The 19,603-nt window shown below is 47.6% G+C and overlaps 1 protein-coding gene and 1 pseudogene across 1 annotated transcript; both read left to right on the plus strand.

Moving 5' to 3' along the window:
- Window positions 1–1,034: 1,034 nt before the first annotated feature.
- LOC135978104 (olfactory receptor 52B2-like) lies at window positions 1,035–2,004 on the plus strand. Its single transcript, XM_065579151.1, has one exon. It carries the CDS (start codon window positions 1,035–1,037, stop codon window positions 1,983–1,985), a length of 951 nt encoding a protein of 316 aa, XP_065435223.1. The 3' UTR covers window positions 1,986–2,004.
- Window positions 2,005–14,200: 12,196 nt separating this feature from the next.
- LOC135978106 (olfactory receptor 52P1-like) lies at window positions 14,201–15,207 on the plus strand (annotated as a pseudogene).
- The last annotated feature ends 4,396 nt before the right edge of the window (window positions 15,208–19,603 follow it).

A 19,603-nucleotide genomic window follows, 5' to 3' on the forward strand; every position in this document is an offset into this window, starting at 1 on the left:
GATCAAGTGATCTCTCTCCTGCCATCCATCTCCTTCCTCTGACAAACAGAGGTTAGGGACACCATTCCTTACCCACTTATTTGCATTGCCTTTATTACTTTATAGAGTGAAAATGTCTATATCGATGGCTCCTCAACTCAGATGTGGGTTGATGATATTTGTAAATCACTTTGGGATCCTGTCACGGAGTGACAGGCTGGGTGCTCTGGCACCGCTCTGAATGAAGTCAAACAGGACTCTGGTGCAGCGTCTCCCCTCAGGGCCCCTGTCACCAGGGCAAGAAGCCCGCTCCACTTTGGTACCTCCTGGATCTAATCTCGGAGCGTTCAGCCCCGTGTCACCCCGTGAGCTTCCTGCAGCAAGTCCACCTGAATGGGACACCTGGGGAAGCCTCACATGCCCCCAAAGGGGCCCTGCACACCGACTTTGCAGTCAGCAGTGACCCAGACAGCATTCTAAAACAGAAGGGTTAATGAGTCATTGGGAACACAGCATAGAACAGATCTTGGTAGCACAAAAAGCAGGAAGTTACAGCAAAGTCCATCTTGGAGGGGGAGTCCAGAGACCAGAGCCCTGGGTTCTGCCCCCGAGTCCCAAACCAGGAGACTGGCTCGCTTCCTGCAGCCCAGCCGCCCCACCTCCATGCTTTGTATCTTTCCTGGGCAAACAGGTCACCTGGCTTCGGCTGGCTCCCTGCAGAGGATGGGCTCTGGCTATCGGTTGCCAGGATACAGAGTGTCAGACATTGTCTGTGCCAAAGCAGCCAATCGGCAGTCACACCTGCCCTCTAGGCGTCTCTGCAACGATCACACACCCCTGTCCCACCACCTAGATACTTGAGTAACACATGGGGGAAACTGAGGCACGCAGTATTCAAAGAAAACATTAAGAACATTCCCACTTTGTCACAGATCCCCAGAGGAAAGGTGCTATAGAAATCCAAAGTACTTCTACATTATTGATGGCATATGATATTTTCTTTGTCTACAGGGAAGGGACTCTGGGTAAATTCAGACAGGAAGCCTCGTCACATCATGTCAGCTCTCAATCAAACCAGCTTTCATCCTGCCTCCTTCTTCCTGACTGGCATCCCAGGCATGGAGGAGCTGCACATCTGGATCTCCATCCCATTCAGCCTGATGTACATCGTCACACTTTTCGGAAATTTTACCTTATTATTTGTCATTGTAACGGAGCGAAGCCTCCACGAGCCCATGTACCTTTTGCTGGCCATGCTGGCCGTCTCTGATCTAATATTGTCTTCCTCTACAGTGCCCAAAACTCTGAGCATATTCTGGGCACGTTCCAAGGAAATCTCTTTTGATGCCTGCCTGACCCAGATGCTCTTTACACATATTAGTTTTATTGCGGAGTCAACGATCCTGCTGGCCATGGCGTATGATCGGTATATTGCCATATGTGATCCCTTGAGGTACACGACTGTGCTAACACATTCAGTGATAGCCAAAATAGGGCTGGCAGCTCTAGCTAGAAGCTTTTGCGTAATGTTCCCAACACTTTTTCTCCTTTGGAGGCTACCGTACTGTGGACACAACATTATGCCTCACACGTACTGTGAGCACATGGGCATAGCCCGGCTGGCCTGTGCCGACATAGCTGTCAACATCTGGTACGGTTTTACTACAACTCTTTTATCACCAGGACTGGACGTTGTGCTCATTGTTGTGTCTTATGTTCTCATCCTCAGGGCTGTCTTTAGGCTCCCGTCCAAGGACGCCCGGCTCAAAGCTATTGGGACCTGCAGCTCCCACATCTGTGTCATAGTCATGTTTTATGTGCCAGCGTTCTTCACCTTTTTCACACATCGGTTTGGCCACAACGTCCCCCACAACGTTCACATCCTACTGGCCAATCTCTATGTGCTCCTTCCACCCATGTTAAACCCCATCGTCTATGCAGTGAAAACTAAGCTAATTTGGGAAAAGGTGGTCCGCATGTTCTCCAAAGTAGGGCAGTGGTGCTGAATGCTGCGACTGGGAAGCTATCCCATTAGAAATAAACCAGATGGAAATTGTGGGCTCCAGTGAGGCCCTTGAGGAAATGGGAACTTTTTTTAGACCATTTTAGATGGTCTCTTCCTCATTTCAGGCTCCATGGTGTAGCATTTGCTGATCAGAGGAATTGTGAGTCTCTCCTAAGACTAAAGCATGGCATTTAGAAAACAAAGAGAAACAAAGGATCACAAATGTGAAGCTGGTAGGACCTAAGGACCAGAGCTTCAGCGTGTGTAAGCTGGCATTGCTCCATTAAAGTAAGAGGCACTATGGTGATAGGCACCAGCTGAAGATGTGGCCCTTACTGTATTTCTGAGACGTACATTTTTACCCAGGTTTTGCCCTGCTGAACTCTATGTTGGGTCATGTCTGGTTTTCAAAGCCTCTGTGATGCGCCGCGCGCCTTGCTGTGCTCTTCTAATCGCAAACAGCCTAGTCAGCAAACAGCGCCAGCGAGCTTTTAAACGTCCAAAGGCACATTCTGCCACCATTCTGCACTTGCTCAGCCTATAGTTGAACTGCTCCTTACTACTGTCCAGGCTTCATGAGCCATGGGAGCAAGGGGTAGGCTGGGGTAGGTGCGACCGCACGGTGCTGCCGACTGGGAGAGCAGCCTGAGGCAGAAGCCTCCAGCTCGCATGATATTCCAGGCAGGGCTGAATCTCCATGAGACAAAACTTAAAGAAGAGAATGACCTGGAGTCACTCCCATTTCAGTCCAGGTGCCCCTGACTGACCTCACTGAGGTCAGCCAGGAGCACCCAGGAGACGACGGCTAGCAGTCATGCTGCACTGTCTGCTGCCGCGAAGGCAAGGACCTGCTGCTGTGTAGCAATGCAGTACCGCATCTGCCAGCAGCAACCAGGAGATGTACAGTGACGGTGAGCTGAGCGGGCTCCATGCTTGCTGTGGTATGTCGTCTGCATGGGTAACCCAGGAAAAAACGCAAGAAACGATTTTTTGCCATTGCTTTCATGGAGGGAGGGGGACCTGACAACACGTACCCAAAACCACCTGCAACAATGTTTTTGCCCCATCAGGCACTGGGAGCTCAACCCAGAAATCCAATGGGCGGCAGAGACTGCGGGAACTGTGGGGTAGCTACCCACAGTGCAACGCTCCGAAAGTCGACGCTAGCCTCGGTACTGTGGACGCACTCCGCCGACTTAATGCGCTTAGTGGGGACACACACAATCGACCGTATCAAATCAATTTCTAAAAAATCGACTTCTATGAAATCGACCTAATTTCATAGTGTAGACATACCCTTACTCTTGTATCTCAAAGATTTCAAAAATATTGGACTCTTTTTCCTAACTATAGACTTGGTCAGAGCCAGGACAGGCCTTAGGGAAAATGGCACCCTGGGCTCCTGCCCCCACATTGGCCTGGGCCCCACTGCCTCCACCCAGGGCTTAATTTGTAATTAAAGGCCCAGCACAAATTAAGCACTGCACAAGGTGGCTGCAGCAGAAGGTCCAGTGAGGAGGTTTGCGTCAGGCCGGGATCTACAGCCAGCCAGCACGTCTCTGGGACATCCGGACTCCTGTGCAGCCTCTGGCAAAATAAAAAGCTGCTACCCTAAATAGAATCCCTGAGAGAGGGCGGCAGCGAATCCCCTCTGGGGTGCTGCAGCCGAGGTGTGATTTCACCTCCCTGTATTAGCAGAAGGGGAATCGGGCACATGGTCTGAGGAAGATGAAAGAGATGACCTCATCTATGTGAACTATGCACCTGACAAATAACCAGGATTTTCCATCAAGGGGCCTTTCCGCTGTCACTACACCCCTATTAAATCAGTTAATGGTGGTTTTGAGGGTGCAAGGAATGCAGGATTGGGCCCCACATGTGGCTTCCCAAAATGGTCCCTTTTGACAATCCATTTACCACAGTCCAGAAGTCAGAAGAGCTTTGTAAATCCTTATTTGGCGCTTTGAAGCACCTACCAGATAAACATTCCCATTGTACAGCCCTTTTTGTGTTCAGCTCTTAGCCAAATTCCACCGGAAGAGTCTGAAGGGAGGTGTTAGCTCTTCCTATCCAAAATATTTTTCATTCTTTTCTTTTTTAATTCAATGTTTATTGAAGACTTGGACAGGCTGTTATCTAAGGCCTTGGCTACACTTACCCGCTAGTTCGACGGCTGGAAATCGAACTTCTGGGTTCGACTTATCGCGTCTAGTCTGGACGCGATAAGTCGAACCCGGAAGTGCTCGCCGTCGACTGTGGTACTCCAGCTCGGCGAGAGGAGTACCGCGGAGTCGACGGGGGAGCCTGCCTGCCGAGTGTGGACCAAGGTAAGTTCGAACTAATTCGAACTAAGGTACTTCGAACTTAGTTGCGTACCTTAGTTCGAATTAGGGGGGTAGTGTAGACCAAGCCTAAGATAACTTCGGCACCCAAAAACTCTAGGTTTTTTGCAGATAACTTAAAAATTAGCTGTTGATTTTACTGTACACACACAAACCCACAAAAATATTTTCATCGATCATAATTGAAATGTACAGAGAGAGAAAGCAAGAAAAATGCTGCTTGAGAACTTGTTAGGCCATGTCTACACTAGCGAGCTTACCGCGGCACAGCTATACGGATGCAGCTGCCCCCATGTATGATCGCTCGTGTAGCCACTCAATGCCGATGAGAGAGCTCTCCCAGCGACATAATTAAACCACCTCCAACGAGCGGCGGTAGCAACGTTGGTGGGAGAAGCTCTCCTGCCAATATAGCGCTGTCCACACTGGCGCGTCTGTCAGTGAAACGTATGTTGCACTGGGATGTGTTTTTTTCACACCCGTGAGCAACATAAGTTGTACTGACAAAAGTGTAGACATAGTCTTAGAGTCAAAATCCAGTGATTTAGACTCTGAATTAGGCTTGTTACAAATGGACTAGTGAATGAATAGTTAACTCAACAAATCATTTCTGGTTTTAGGATATTTATTTTGTATTTCTTGACATAAGAAATTGACACCTTGTGGTTTTTTGGAGTTGTTGTAGTTCTGTTGGTCCCAGGATATGAGAGCCACAAGGTGAGGGAGGTGATATCTTTTATTGGACCAACTTCTGTTGGTGAAAGAGACAAGCTATCGAGCTCCACGGGGCTCTTCTCCAGGTCTGAGGGCCTATGAGCTCTGTGAAGCTCAAAAGCTTGTCTCTTTCACTCCCCAACCAACGTTGCCCCAAACTGAGATATTACCTCACCCACCTTGTCTCTCTGTGTATAAAAAGCTTGAACTCTTTGAATCTCAACTTCTACTGTCATTAAAAAATTATCTGACCTCTCCACCATAATTTCCCACAACTGGTGAAAATTAAAATTTATAAAAATACCTAAGAGCTTAAAAACAAACAGTCAATATTACCCATCAAAGTTATAAGAAACTAAAAACTGAATTCTACGAAGCCTATTTATAAGCCACCGGAGCAGCAGGGTGGAAGTATGTGTGTGTGGGGGTGGGAATCTATCCCCATTAGAGAGATCTCTCAGGTTAAGGGCCTGAAACTTGATGTCACACTCACACATTGAAGTCAGAGAAAGTCAGAGAAAGGAGTTTCCTTATTCTTGATGTGCAGCGCTTTGACCAACAGCCTAGCCAAGGCCTTGGCCCAGGAGTTTCGGTGTTCTGGGAAGTACAACTGTGGAAACAGCAATAGTTACAAACAGAAAGCCTGAGGGTGGGGATAGGTGATCAGGGATTGAAAGAAAGGGAGAGGGGTTTCAAGGAGGTCACAGCAGGCGGGCAGCACCTACTTAATGGTTAATCTGCCATTAAAACGCCAGAGCCTCTGTGCTGGGAACACCCCTGGGACAGGGCACAGCATGCTACTCCCCTACCCACTGCGACCCCCATTCCTGTTCCTGTTGATAAGCAATAGGCCCAAAACGAATGATATCATGAGAAAGAAAGGGGTAGTCTGTGTTAAGTTTGTAGCATTGGTGCCGTAATGCGGGGGTCGGGGGGGGGGAGTCATGGTCCGTTGGTCTGTCCACTATTTGCCATGGGCCCCCGGCCCATCCTCTTCCCCCCAAGGCCCTGCCCCCCTGGCCAGGCTGACAGCTGGAGCCTGGCCGGGGAGCCCGGGCAGCAGGGGGTGCTGCACCATGGACCCTCCACCTGCCCAGGGTGGGGGGAGGCAGAGAGCAGCCCCGGCCTGTGTCCCTACCCCTGGGCCCCCCCGCCCAGGGCAGGTGGAGGGTCTGCACCTGCTAACAGCTGCCTGGCAGCATGGCTCTTACCATGACCGGGCTGCGGCTCCGCGGCCCCATACCCCGGCTGGAGCCGGGTCAGGGTAAAAGCCACATAGGCAGCTGTGGGGAGCCGCGAACCCTCTACCTGCCCTGGGTGGGAGGTCCACAGGCAGGGGGCTGCTCTCGGTCCCCCTACCATGGGCAGTTTGAAGGTCCATGGCTCCCGGCTCGCTCCGACTTAACCGGGCCCAGGGCCTCGGGTGCAAGGGGCAGAGGTAGGGACACAGAGGGGCGGGGTCCCTGGCCCCCCCACTTTGGGGAACGCTCCATCAGGGCTGGCTTGTAGTGACCCTTGAATTACCAGCGTTATCTTATTTAAGTATCAAAGGGGTAGCTGTGTTAGTCTAGATCTGTAAAAGCAGCAAAGAGTCCTGTGGCACCTTATAGACTAAGAGACGTATTGGAGCATGAGCTTTCGTGTGTGAATAAGGTTTGGGTTGACATAATAAAAAGAAAGAAAAACTGGTTAATTGGAACCAGGTGCAGTAAATAATTACATATGTTTGTTTAAAAGGAAATTCTTAGTCCAGTAGTTAGGGAGAAATATGGCAAATGGGAGAAGAAAACCTTGAAAAGAGGGGCCTAGCCATTAGTCTTGTGCTAACTGGGCCAAAGGGCAGGGTTCAGCCATGCTCAGCCCTTGCCCTGCTCCCTTCCCCACCCCTTCCCTGAGGCTACACCTCTGCCCCCTTCTCCGAGGCTCCACCCCCTGCTCACTCCATCCCCCCTCCCTCCATTTCTCACTCTCCCCCACCCTCACTCACTTTCACCAGACTGGGATAGGTGGTTGGGGTGCAGGAGTGGATGTGGGGTTTGGGCTCAGGGAAGGAGTTTGGGTGTGGGAGGGGGTGCGGGGTGTGGACTCTGGAAGGGAGTTTGGGTGCAGGATCTGGGCTGGGGCAGGGGTTTGGGGTGTGGGGTGCCTGCTCTGAGAGGGAGTTTGGGTGAGGGGTGCAGGCTCCAGCCTGGCGATGCTTAACTCAGGCAGCTCCAGAAAGGGACTGGCACATCTCTCTGGAAGTGGCTCCTAGGCAGTGGGGGCAGGGGGTCTCCGCACACTGGCCCATGCCCACAGGCACTGCCCCACAGCTCCAATTGGCTGCAGTTACCAGCCAATGGGAGCTGTGGAGTCGGCGCTGGAGGCAGGGCAGTGTGCAGAGACCCCATGCCCCTTCCCCCCCGCCAGGGGCCACAGGGATGTGCCAGCCGCTTCTGGGAGCAGCGCAGATCCAGGATCCCTGCTTCTCCCCTTCCCTCCTAGCACCTCCTTGATGCCAGGAAACAGCTGTTCCCCAGCATGAAGGAGGCACTGGGAGGGAGGGGGAGGAGTTGATCAGAGGGCCCGCAGACCCCCTGGAATACCCTCGGGGAGCCCTAGGGATCCGCGGACCCCAGTTTGAGAAATGACGCTATAATGTATAGAGAGCAAATTTTTTTAGAGGTTCCTTTGTCAGAGGTTTTCCTTACCCCTCTGGAGTCACGACATGATGGGAAGGTATTTCCCAAGCCTGATCCTGTGGTGAATATTTAGCTAATGCATATCTCTGTATGGTTGCTAGGATATAACACAAAAGTGCGTATCTGCTTGTAATTGTATTTTAGATGTAATCAACACCAAGTTCCATTTAGACTAATAAAGGAATTCTTGTGTGGAAACTTAGTTGTGCTAAACCTTAATAAACTTATTAGGGAACTTCTTTCCAGTATCTGGCCTTTCTGGTCACATTGGGGAGGTACTGGAACCACTTTGGTGAAGTCTTGAAGGAATGGGGGGAATGCCCGACTGACAAGATGGAGGCTGACACCTCGGTGAGAGTATGCATAGAACGGACAGAGTTGGTAGGAATAGGGGAGGAAAAAGATGGTGCTGTGGATGGCACGTCTGGCCAGGTCAGTGGGCCTGCAATAATCACAGACCTCAACAGTGTCCAGAATGCATTCAACCAGGGAGTGGCTCAAATTCCTGGTTCAATGGCAGGGACCATTTGAGGTAATGAGCCATGTGGGCCCCGTTGACTATGAGGTCCAGCATCCAGAGAAGAAAAAGGAAACACAGATAAGAATGGCCGTTCTGGGTCGGACCAATGGTTCATCTAGTCCAGTATCCTGTCTTCTGACAAGGGACAATGCCAGGTGCTTTAGAGGGAAAGAACAGAACAGGGCAAGTATCAAGGGTTCCCTCTCCTGTCGTCCGGTCCCAGCATCTGGCAGTCAGAAGCTAGGGACATTCAGAGCATGAGATTGCATCCCTGAACATCTGGATAATAGCCATTGATGGACCTATCTTCCAGGAACTTATCTAGTTCTTTTTTGGACCCCATTATATTTTGGCCTTCACAACATCCCCTGGCAATGAGTTCCACAGACTGACTGTGTGTTGTGTAAAGAAATACTTCTTTTTGTTTGTTTTAAACCTGCTGCCTATTAATTTCATTTGGTGCCCTCTAGTACTTGTGTTATGTGAAGGAGTAAAAAACACTTCTGTATTCATTTTCTCCACACCAGTCATGAGTTTATAGATCTCTATCATATCCCCTCGTAGTTGTCTCTTTTCCAATCTGAAAACTCCCAGTCTTTTTCATTTCTCCTCATATGGAAGCTATTCCATACCCCTAATCATTGTTGTTGCCCTTTTCTGTACCTTTTCCATTTCTAATATATCTTTTTTGAGAACGGCAACCAGAACTGCATGCAGTATTCATGGTGTGGGATTTATACAGTGGCATTATTATATTTAGTGTCTTATTATCAATCCCTTTCCTAATGGTTCCTAATATTTTACCTTTTTTGAGGGCTGCTGCACACTGAGCTGATGTTTTCAGAGAACTACCCACGATGACACCAAGATCTCTTTCTTGAGTGGTATCAGCTAATTTAGACCTCATCATTTTGTATGTATAGTTGGGATTATATTCTCCAATGTGCTTCACTGCTATCATTTGAATCTTTTGAAAGCCTAGGAGGGGCTACTCATAACCTTGTACCCTCTGTAGTCCAAATTAGGCCCCCAGGCACCTGTGAGGCAGGCATGGGGGAGGGACTGTAGACCAAACAAAAGATCCAGGTGTAGCAGTTGTTTGATTCCTTTACCACCGTGTTCTCACCCCCACCAGGGCACATCTACCTAAAATACCACCATACTGGGCAACCATACCTACCAGGGCAACAGATCAGGGAAACTCTGTGGCTGATCCCTCGTAAAATGTGGGATACCATGTGAGATGAACTCCAGGTCATTTTGGCCCTGGGAGTAGTGAAGGAAACCCACAGTAAGTAGAGAAGTCCCATTGTACTAGTGCTGATGCAGGACACCACAACCCGTTTCTGCATCGATTTTTGAAAGATCAACGCAGTATTGAAATTTGATGCTTACCCGATGCAGAGAGTAGATGAACTATTAGAACGGTTGGAAGCTACCATATATATATCCAACTCTGGACACTGGGCACCTAACTCACATTTGTGCCTCTGAACGTCTCCCTCCACCCTCCCTATTGTAATTACAGCCTGTGCAGTTACTCTAGCAGTCCCGAGGCTTCAGGGCACATGCTGATCACTGACAGGGCTATGGAAGCTGGTCCTGCCCATCACACGATATTGTACTGGGGGGGGTTATGACTGAGCAGGGGCAATCAGTGCTGCCCTCTGTCAGAGAGAGGCTATCAGATGGGAGGGGCTATTACTCTGTGTTTGAAACAAGGATGTGCGAGAGCTTTTCCATTGCATGTTGCATTATCAGGGATTCAGCGCAGGGCTCGTCAGCTGGGAGGGGAGGAGAAGATGCTCAGATTCTATGACAATGGGCAGCAGCAGGGAAATGCTGATATAAAGGAATATGTCTAAAACTTGGCTGTTCCTTTTCTCTCCAGGGTTTCAGTAGTGCCGGACCACTCTATCGAATCTGTGAGACTCAGTTTGCCCTGACAATCTGAGCCCCTATTATCAGGGAATCATTTCCTCACTCTTGGGGGAGACTCGCAGGCTGAAGTTCTCCAGCGTCTATTTTCTGCTCCCCCCACTGCTCACAGAGCCCAGGGAATTGTCTGGGAGTCCTGGCCAAACTAGGAGTCCGCAGGGACTGTACAGGGGAATCATAAAGGTCGCTGTCCAGCACGCCGAGTGTCAGACATGTGAAATTCATACGCTGCTTCTCACGGCTCTGCCTTCCTGTTGCAGTATGGAGATTTCCTCTCTGTGCGGAGTGGGATTTAGGTGAGTTGCCAGTTTCTGCAATAAAGTTACTGCTAAAGGCTCAGGAAGGGTTCCAGAGTTCAAATAAGAATCATCTGGGCAGGAATTCACCAGCACAGCAAGATAACGAGATTAGTTCAATCAGGGAGGGTGAGGTGCTCTGCTAGCAGTTGAGGTGTGAACACCAAGGGAGGAGAAACTGCTTCTGTAGTTGGATAGCCATTCACAGTCTTTGTTTAATCCTGATCTGATGGTGTCAAATTTGCAAATGAACTGAAGCTCAGCAGTTTCTCTTTGGAGTCTGGTCCTGAAGTTTTTTTGCTGTAAGATGGCTACCTTTACATCTGCTATTGGGTGGCCAGGGAGGTTGAAGTGTTCTCCTACAGGGTTTTGTATATTGCCATTCCTGATATCTGACTTGTGTCCATTTATCCTCTTGCATAGTGACTGTCCAGTTTGGCCAATGTACATAGCAGAGGGGCATTGCTGGCATATGATGGCATATATAACATTGGTGGACGTGCAGGTGAATGAGCCGGTGATGTTGTAGCTGATCTGGTTAGGTCCAGTGATGGTGTTGCTGGTATAGATATGTGGGCAGAGTTGGCATCGAGGTTTGTTGCATGGGTTGGTTCCTGAGTTAGAGTTGTTATGGTGCGGTGCGTGGTTGCTGGTGAGAATATGCTTAAGGTTGGCAGGTTGTCTGTGGGCGAGGACTGGCCTGCCTCCCAAGGTCTGTCACTTTCTAATGTGCTGCCATACATAAAAATGTTGTGTTGTTTTCAGGTAGAGTCATTGACGCTGGCTCCTTTTAGTCTCCACGTCCTCTTTCCCTCGCCCTGAGTCTCTCTGTCCTTCCCTGCACAGCCCGAGCTGCTCCTGGTGTTCCCCTTATCCACAGAGACAGTTCAGGCTGATCTCCCCCATTTCCCCAGTGCAGGCAGACACTGAGTTTAACATAGCCTGTGGAGGTATTTCTGTGAGCTGTTGCTGTGGGGTCTGGCACCAGGATTTGGTCCTCAGTGAGGGGTATCACGGTGTGGCAGGACTGGAAGTTGTAAGGGTGGAGGACATACATGGACAGGTGGGCAGCACTTGGGGTTGTGGGGCAGGCAGGGGGCTGTACACAGACAGGCGGGTAGCACTGAAGGTTAGTGGGCTGGAGAGAGGGGTGTACATGTACAGGTGCGCAGTTCTGGGGGTTGTGGGGAAAGACGGGGTGTATATGGACAGGCGGGCAGCGCTAGTGGTTGTGGTGGCATAAAGCGGCATGTACACGGACAGGCAGGCAGCGCTGCTGAAATTGATTTTTTCTTTGTGATTGTTGGTCCAAGGCCAGTGCTGGGACCTTTCCTGGCCCCAAGTGCATTTGGGGCAGCTCAGGGTCTCTGCCCTGGAAAGCCGCAGAACTGCAGCCTGGGTGTTTTCAATTGTTGTTGAATGCTAATTACATAACTTCAGGCATTTCACTGGTGGAAAGTACCATTGATCTTTGCTCCTTATCTGGTCCTATCTCCCATCATATTCTGACCCCTTGTCCATACTCTCCTTCCCTATCCCAGGCTGCCCCGATTCCAACAGCACACTGGTCACCAGAGTCTTCTCCATGCTCCCCAGTCACCCCTGGCTCCCACAACCGCCGAGCTGCCCCGTGTTCCCCACAGCTCGTCCTCTGAAGGGGTTGAGGTGTCTCCCATCACATCTGCTCCCTTGGTGGGGGGGAGATCAGTGACTGTGTCTCACCTGTGAGAAATCTCACAGAGGGAGGCAAATGCCAGGACACCTGTGCTGCTGTTCTTGTTACACCCAAACACACCGTGTGCAGCTTCAGGGACTGCTACACAGGAATAACTAGCAAGCTGAGAAGTTTGCACATTGTATAATGAGAGCGGGCAACTCTGGGACATGTGAGGGCCTAGGTAAATACAGCTACCATGTGCACTAGCTGCCAACAGCTGTCTGAAACAGTGGGCCACTGGGACACAGACGTTAAACCCAGGATGCTCTGTGACCATTTTCTAGCCAGCTCTGTTAGCCATTCACGGTGACGCTTGTACGTTCATTCCTCAGTGCAGAGATTTCATGGGGTCAAGTCATTATTTTTCTCACCTAAAACGTTCATCCATGCAGTGCCTCATGGCATCCCTCAGCCCCGTGAAATACACATCTAGTGTAACATTTCCAAGGTGCCACAGTCAAATAAGAATTTCTCCCCATAGGGCTAAATTCAACATGGTCATGAATAGAAAAAATGCCTTCAGTAAGCTCGGGCACTCCTGGGGACATGTTCATAGATTCAAAGGCCAGAAGGTACCACTGTGATCGTCTAGTTTGTATAACACAGGCCTGAGAATTTCTCCAAAATTATTTATAGAGCAGAACTTTTAGAGAAACATCCAACCTTGATATAAAAATTCTCAGTGATGAAGAATCTGCCAAGACCCTTGGTAAATTGTCCCGATGTTTAATTACTTTCACCATTTAAATAATATATGGACCCGGAGAGGGAGGAACCTGTATCCCTAAATACCAAAACCCTTGTGCCCCTAGTGTCCATTCTGTTGAGCACAAAGTCATAACCGAGCAGGATAATGTCTGTTTCCATGAGGGATACCTGGGTCTTTTCCAATATAGGAATTGCATCGTGGATCAGACCTATGCTCCATCTAGTCCAGTGTCCTCTCTCTGACAGTGACAGTCCTAGGTGCTGCAGTAGGTGTAAGAAACCCAGCAGTGGGTGGATGCGGGGGGATGCCCTGACCATCATGAGTGTGTCACCCTAATGCCTAACAGCTAGAGATTGTTCTGTGCCCTGAAAAACATGGGTGTATAGGCTTTCAAAAATATTTATTTAGCTGTAAGTATTATAACTGGATAGTCTCACTATCAATGTAAATGTCCAAACCTTACTGATTCTTGCTTAGCTCATGGCCTCAATTATCTCTTGTGGTAATGAGTTCTTCAGTCTAATTAGGCATTGAGTGAAGAAAGTATTCTTTTTTTAATCTGTTTTGAATTTACGACATTTCAGTTTAATTGAATGTCCTCTTGATCTTGTGTTCTGAGACAGGCAGAATACATTCCCGATCTACTCTCTACAAGTAATTTATAGACTGTTCTCATACCGGCTCCAATTCCTCCCTTTTGTAAGGTAACAATCCCTGTCTCCATATGAGAATTTTCCCAGGCCCTTGATCATTCCCTGAACTCCTCTAGTTCTGCAATGTCCTGTGTGAGAAGGGTGCCCAGTACTACACAGAGGAGTCCAGAGAAGGGTAAAGCATTGACTGACAGATCTCATGGCATTGCATTTTCTGTGATTCCCCATCCAACTCCTTCTGGATCCCAATGTTTTGCTTAGTTTCTGCTTGCACTGTGAGTAGGGTTTCATAGAGCTCTGTACCATGACACCCAGGTCTGTGTCTGGAGTTCATACAGTTAAATTAGAACCTTGTAATATGTTTGAGAAGTTCAAGTTTTTCCCTCCAATCGGCATACACGTTGCAGTTATTCACATTAAAGTTCATCTGCCATCATGCTGCCCATTCACCTGGCTTGGTTAGTTCCCTCAGAGGACTTCTCTGGACTTGACTATCACCTACATAATCTGGCGCCATCTGTAAATGTTGCCAATTGCTGCTCAGCCCCTTTCTAGATTGTTAATAACTATAAAATATTTACTGTACTATTTGTTATAAAATGTGTAGCCCCAGTTGCTGTGCTTTTCTCCCGTCACAGGCACCTTGAGCATTGCTGAGCCTGATCGACGCATCAACCACCTCATGGCATCTTTCAACTTCACCCCCTCTGACCCTTCAGCATTTACCCTAATGGGCATCCCTGGCCTGGAAGATGTGCATATGTGGATTTCCATCCCTTTCTCTACATTCTACATTATCGGCCTTTTGGGAAATTTCATGGTTCTGTTTGTTGTAGGCAAAGAGCAGACCCTGCACAAGCCGATGTACCTGCTGCTCTGCATGCTGGCACTCACAGATATCGGCATATCTACCTCTGTCGTGCCGAAGGCACTGTGTATATTTTGGTTCAATTTGAAAGGAATTACTATGCATGGCTGCCTCACCCAGACATTCTTCCTTCATGCAGTTTCTGTTATGCACTCAGCCGTCCTTGTGACAATGGCCTTCGATCGCTATGTTGCCATATGTAACCCTCTGAGATACACCACCATCCTCAGCAACGCACGAATAGCTAAGCTAGGGCTAGTGGGTTTGATAAGAGCTGTTCTCTTCATTCTGCCCATGCCCCTGCTCCTGAGCAGGCAGCCATTCTGTGCCAATCGCATTATCCCCCATACGTACTGCGAGCACATGGCTGTGGCGAAGGTGTCGTGTGGGGATATCACAGTCAACAGGACATACGGCTTGGTGATGGCATTTGTTGTCATCGGGTTAGATCTGATGCTTGTTGCCCTGTCCTATGGTCTGATCATCAGGGCCGTCCTCAGAATCTCCTCCAAGAAGGCTCACCCGAAAGCCCTCAACACCTGCACAACCCACATATGTGTGATGCTGACATCTTGTATTCTTTTCCTCTTCTCCACTCTGACACACCGGTTTGGTCAGGGCATCGCTCCCCATGTTCACATCATCTTGGCCGACCTCTTCTTCCTCATCCCTCCCATGCTCAACCCTATCATTTATGGGGTCAAAACCAAAGAGCTTCGTGAGAAAGTGGGCAAATACACCTGCAAATGTGATCACCGGGAGCCACTGACTTTAAACCTATGTGACAAAATGGGGAAAGGATGCCGCCTCATTAATCAAGTGTGCTCTGTCCCAGTTTGTCTGAGCTGAGAATTGCGGAAGTTCACAGTATGAGAAGTTCCTTACATCTAATGGCTTATCACTTCATCACCAAACAGTGCTCTCTCCTGTAGAGGGCTTTCCCTTCACCCATCCCCTGGTTCTTGTCATGCAGAAAGCAGAAGCCCAGAAGTCCAAAGTGCAGGCAATGTGATGTTTATTGGGGTTAGTTCCAAGCAAGCATATCCATAGCTCTACACGCTGGTAGAGTCCATTACCTAGAGTTTTCTTCGTAGCTCTGATGCCACAGAGCCTTTACCCCGTGTTCCCCTTCCCAGCTCTGACACCGCAGAGCCTTGCCTGTGTCCCCATTCCCATTTTTCCACCTCCTCCTCCTTTGCAGGCCCAAATATACCTGCCGTGCACACCCCTAATCCCATCCCTTACAACTTACGGTCATGTTCTGTTTTGGAGGGTCATGAATTTGGGGTCTTCATCCAACTCCTTTTGTACCCCCTTGGGGGGGTAAGGAGGGAGGTTGAGTTCTGGCCAAGGCCAGTCTTTTCTTTGGCTTTTAGTGTTTTTTATGCCTTCCCCCCTCAATCTCCCTTGCCCTTCCTGACGGGTTGTTTGACCTTGGCTTGAGAAAGGAGCCAGGCAGCCTTTCAGTGTATGTTCAGATATTACACTCCCACCATACCCTGTAACATTTTTAGTTCTATCTCTTATCTCTTCCCATTGTACTAACAAACCCATCTGGCCAGGCAGAAGCAACACACACAGTGTCTTTGTCCTTTGTTCACACATATTAGTGTAAGATATAAAAGTATCAAAGCGTCAAACCCAAAGTTCTATCTCTGGCTGACAAGCAAGCCTATATAGCAATATCTCCGATGCTGAGTTCCCTCTCTCTGACCCTGACCTCTTTCATTGTCACCCATCAGCCCCCAGCCCCACACATCCTGTCACCTCAGCCTTTTCATAACTCCTAGACAACCAGAAAGTACTGGAGCTTCCTGATGCAAAGTGGCTTTCCATTAGTCCTGTGAAAACAGGGATCTTGATCAGTTTGACGAACAGAAGCTACACATTCAGATAGCCAAAGAGAAAAGAAAGAAACTCTACAAGGATGAACTTATTTATCACATATACAGTGATCCAGTAGCAAAATGTATCTGTTTTTTTTTTTTTTACATCCAATCCTTCAGGAAACCTGGAGGATAAACCAAATAAAGCCTAACAGTAACAAAATCATTCAACACAAAATGTGGACATTGACTACCATCATTGAATGCAATTAGAAATAAATACTATAATAATGTTATTGGGGTTTTTTGGATGGCAGGAGAGAGATCACTTGATCATTGCCTGTTAGAATCACTCCCTCTGGGGCACCTGGCATTGGCCACTGTTGGTAGACAGGATACTGGGCTAGATGGACTTTTGGTCTGACCCAATACGGCCGTTCTTATGTTCTTATGTTCTTATGGGGTGGCACAAACCAACTGCACCAACAGGGAGCCAGGGATGAGCTACAGCAGGCCCTGTCGGATGGGCCAGTATAGTGGATGCCGGCCGTGCCACTATTAATAGTGACCATAACATAATAAACTGTAACATCCTGGATGGGGGTAGAGGGGGAACACCACACCAGCCCACCACGGTAGCATTCAATTTCAGAAAGGGGAACTACACAAAAATGAGGAGGTTAGTTAAACAGAAATTAAAAGGTACGGGGCCAAAAGTGAAATCCCTGCAAGCTGCATGGAAACTTTTTAAAGGGACCCTAATAGAGGCTCAATTTAAATGTATACCCAAATTAAAAAAAAACATAGTAAAAGGACCAAAAAAGTACCACCGTGGCTAAACAACAAAGTAAAAGCAGCAATTAGAGGCAAAAAGGCATCCTTTAAAAAGTGGAAGTTAAATTCCGTTGAGGACAATAGAAAGGAGCATCAACTCTGGCAAATGAAGGGTAGAAATAGAATTAGGAAGGTGAATTTTTTTTGAAGAACTAGCTTAAGACTCAAAAAGTAACAGCAATTTTGTTAAGTACATCAGAAAAAGGAAGACCACTAAACAACTACTGAAGCCACATGGGTGATCGAGATGATGAAGGAGCACTCAAGGATGATAAGGCCATTGTGGCAAGACTAAATTAATTCTTTGCATCAGTCTTCACAACTGAGTATGTGAATTAGCTGTTATTACTCAAGATAGACATCTTGGAATCATTGTGAATAGTTCTCTGAAAACAACCACTCAGTGTGCAGTAGCAGTCAAAAAACCTAACAGAATGCTGGGAATCATCAGGAAAAGGATAAATAATAAGAGAGAAAATATCATATTGCCTCTATGTAAATCCATAGTATGCTCACATCTTGAATACTGAAGCAGATCTGATCACCCCATCTAAAAAAAAAAAATTGGAATTGGGAAGAGTTATAGAAAAGGGCAGGAAAAAAATATTAGAAGTATGGAACAGCTTCCCTATGATGAGAGATTAATAAGGCTGGGACTTTTCAGCTTAGAAAAGAGATGACTAAGGGGAGATATGATAGAGGTCTATAAAATCATGACTGGTGTGGAGAAGGTAAATAAGGAAGTGTTAATTACTCTTTATCATAATACAAAAACTAGGGGTGGCCCAATGCAATTAATAGGCAGCAGGTTTAAAATGAACAAAATGAAGTATTTCTTCACACAACACACAGTCTTGCCAGAGGATGTTGTGAAGGCCAAGACTTTAAAAGGTTTGAAAAAGAACTAGGTAAATTCATGGAGGATAGGTCCATCGGTGGCTATTAGACAGGATGGGCAGGGGTGCAAAACCATGCTCTGAAGTGACCCTAGCCTCTGTTTGCCAGAAACTAGGAAGGGGCAAAAGGGGATAGATCACTGGATGATTCCCTGTTCTGTTCATTCCCTCTGAAGCACCTCGTATTGGCCACTGTCAGAGGACAGGATACTGGGCTAGAGGGACCATTGATCCGACCCAGGATGGCCATTCTAATGTTCTTATAAAAAGCAAAAATTTTAAGGGTTCCTTTGTCAGAGGTTTTCCTTACCCCTCTGGAGTCATGACATGATGGGAAGGTATTTCATGAGCCTGATCCTGTGGTGAATATTTAGCTAACGCATATCACTGTATGGTTGCTAGCATATAACACATAAGTGCATATCTACTTGTAATTGTATTTTGGATGTAATCAACATCATGTTCCATTTAGACTAATAAAGGAATTCTTGTGTGGAAACTTAGTTGTGCTAAACCTTAATAAACTTATTAGGGAACTTATTTCCAATATCTGGTCTTTCTGGTCATATTGTGGAGGGACTGGAACCACTTTGGTGAAGTGCAGACCTTGATGTTACACATAAAGAAACACCACAGGCACGGTTTGGTGACAAAGGCACCCAGCCAGGTTTATTGCCATCTAGGCATAGTTCTAGCACCCTGGCTATGAGCTAAATGAACAAATGAGGTTATGATATTCCTCTCCCAGGTGCTAATACCCCCCAAAATCTTTATTGATCAAGGACCTAACTTCACTTTACAAATAATGAAAGAACTCTGTGATCTACTGAGGGTAACAACATTAAGAACAGATGGGCAGTGGAATAGTTTTTCCTAATATCCAACCTAGACCTCCCCCACTGCAACTTGAGACCATTGCTTCTTGTTCTGTCATCTGCTACCACTGAGAACAGCCGAGCTCCATCCTCTTTAGAACCCCCCCTTCAGGTAGTTGAAGTCTGCTATCAAATCTCCTCTTTCTCTTGTTTTCTTCACACCAAATAAGCCCAGTTCCCTCAGCCTCTCCTCATAAGTCACGTGCCCCAGCCCCCTAATCATTTTCATTGCCACTGGACTCTCTCCAATTTGTCCACATCCTTTCTGTAGTGGGGGCCCCAAAACTGGACGCAATACTCGATATGTGGGCTCACCAGTGCAACATGCCCTGGCAATGAGTTCCACAGGTTGACTGTGTGATGTGTGTAGTACTTCCTTTTCTTTCTTTTAACCTGCTGCCTATTCATTTCCCCTGGTTCTTTTGTCATGTGAAGGAGTAAACAAAGCTTCCGTATTCACTTTCTACACACCAGTCACAATTTTATAGATCTCTATAATATCCCCTCTTAGTTGTCTCTTTTCTAAGCTGAAAAGTCCCAATCTTTTTAATCTCTCCTCACATGGAAGCTGTTCCATACCCATAATTATTTTTGTTGCCCTTCTCTGGACCCTTTCCATTTCTAATAGATCTTTTTTTGAGATGAGGTGACCAGAACTGCATGCAGTATTCATGGTGTGGTATTTATATAGTGGCATTATTATATTTTCTGTCTTCTTATGCATCCCTTTCCTAATGGTTCCTAACATTC

The sequence above is a fragment of the Chrysemys picta genome, unplaced genomic scaffold (assembly GCF_011386835.1).
Source record: "Chrysemys picta bellii isolate R12L10 unplaced genomic scaffold, ASM1138683v2 scaf117, whole genome shotgun sequence".
NCBI classification, from domain to species: Eukaryota; Metazoa; Chordata; order Testudines; family Emydidae; genus Chrysemys; species Chrysemys picta.

What these genes read in the sequence shown, in the direction of transcription:
- LOC135978104 (XM_065579151.1), top strand. Translation starts at nt 1,035, where the DNA reads ATGTCAGCTCTCAATCAAACCAGCTTTCATCCTGCCTCCTTCTTCCTG.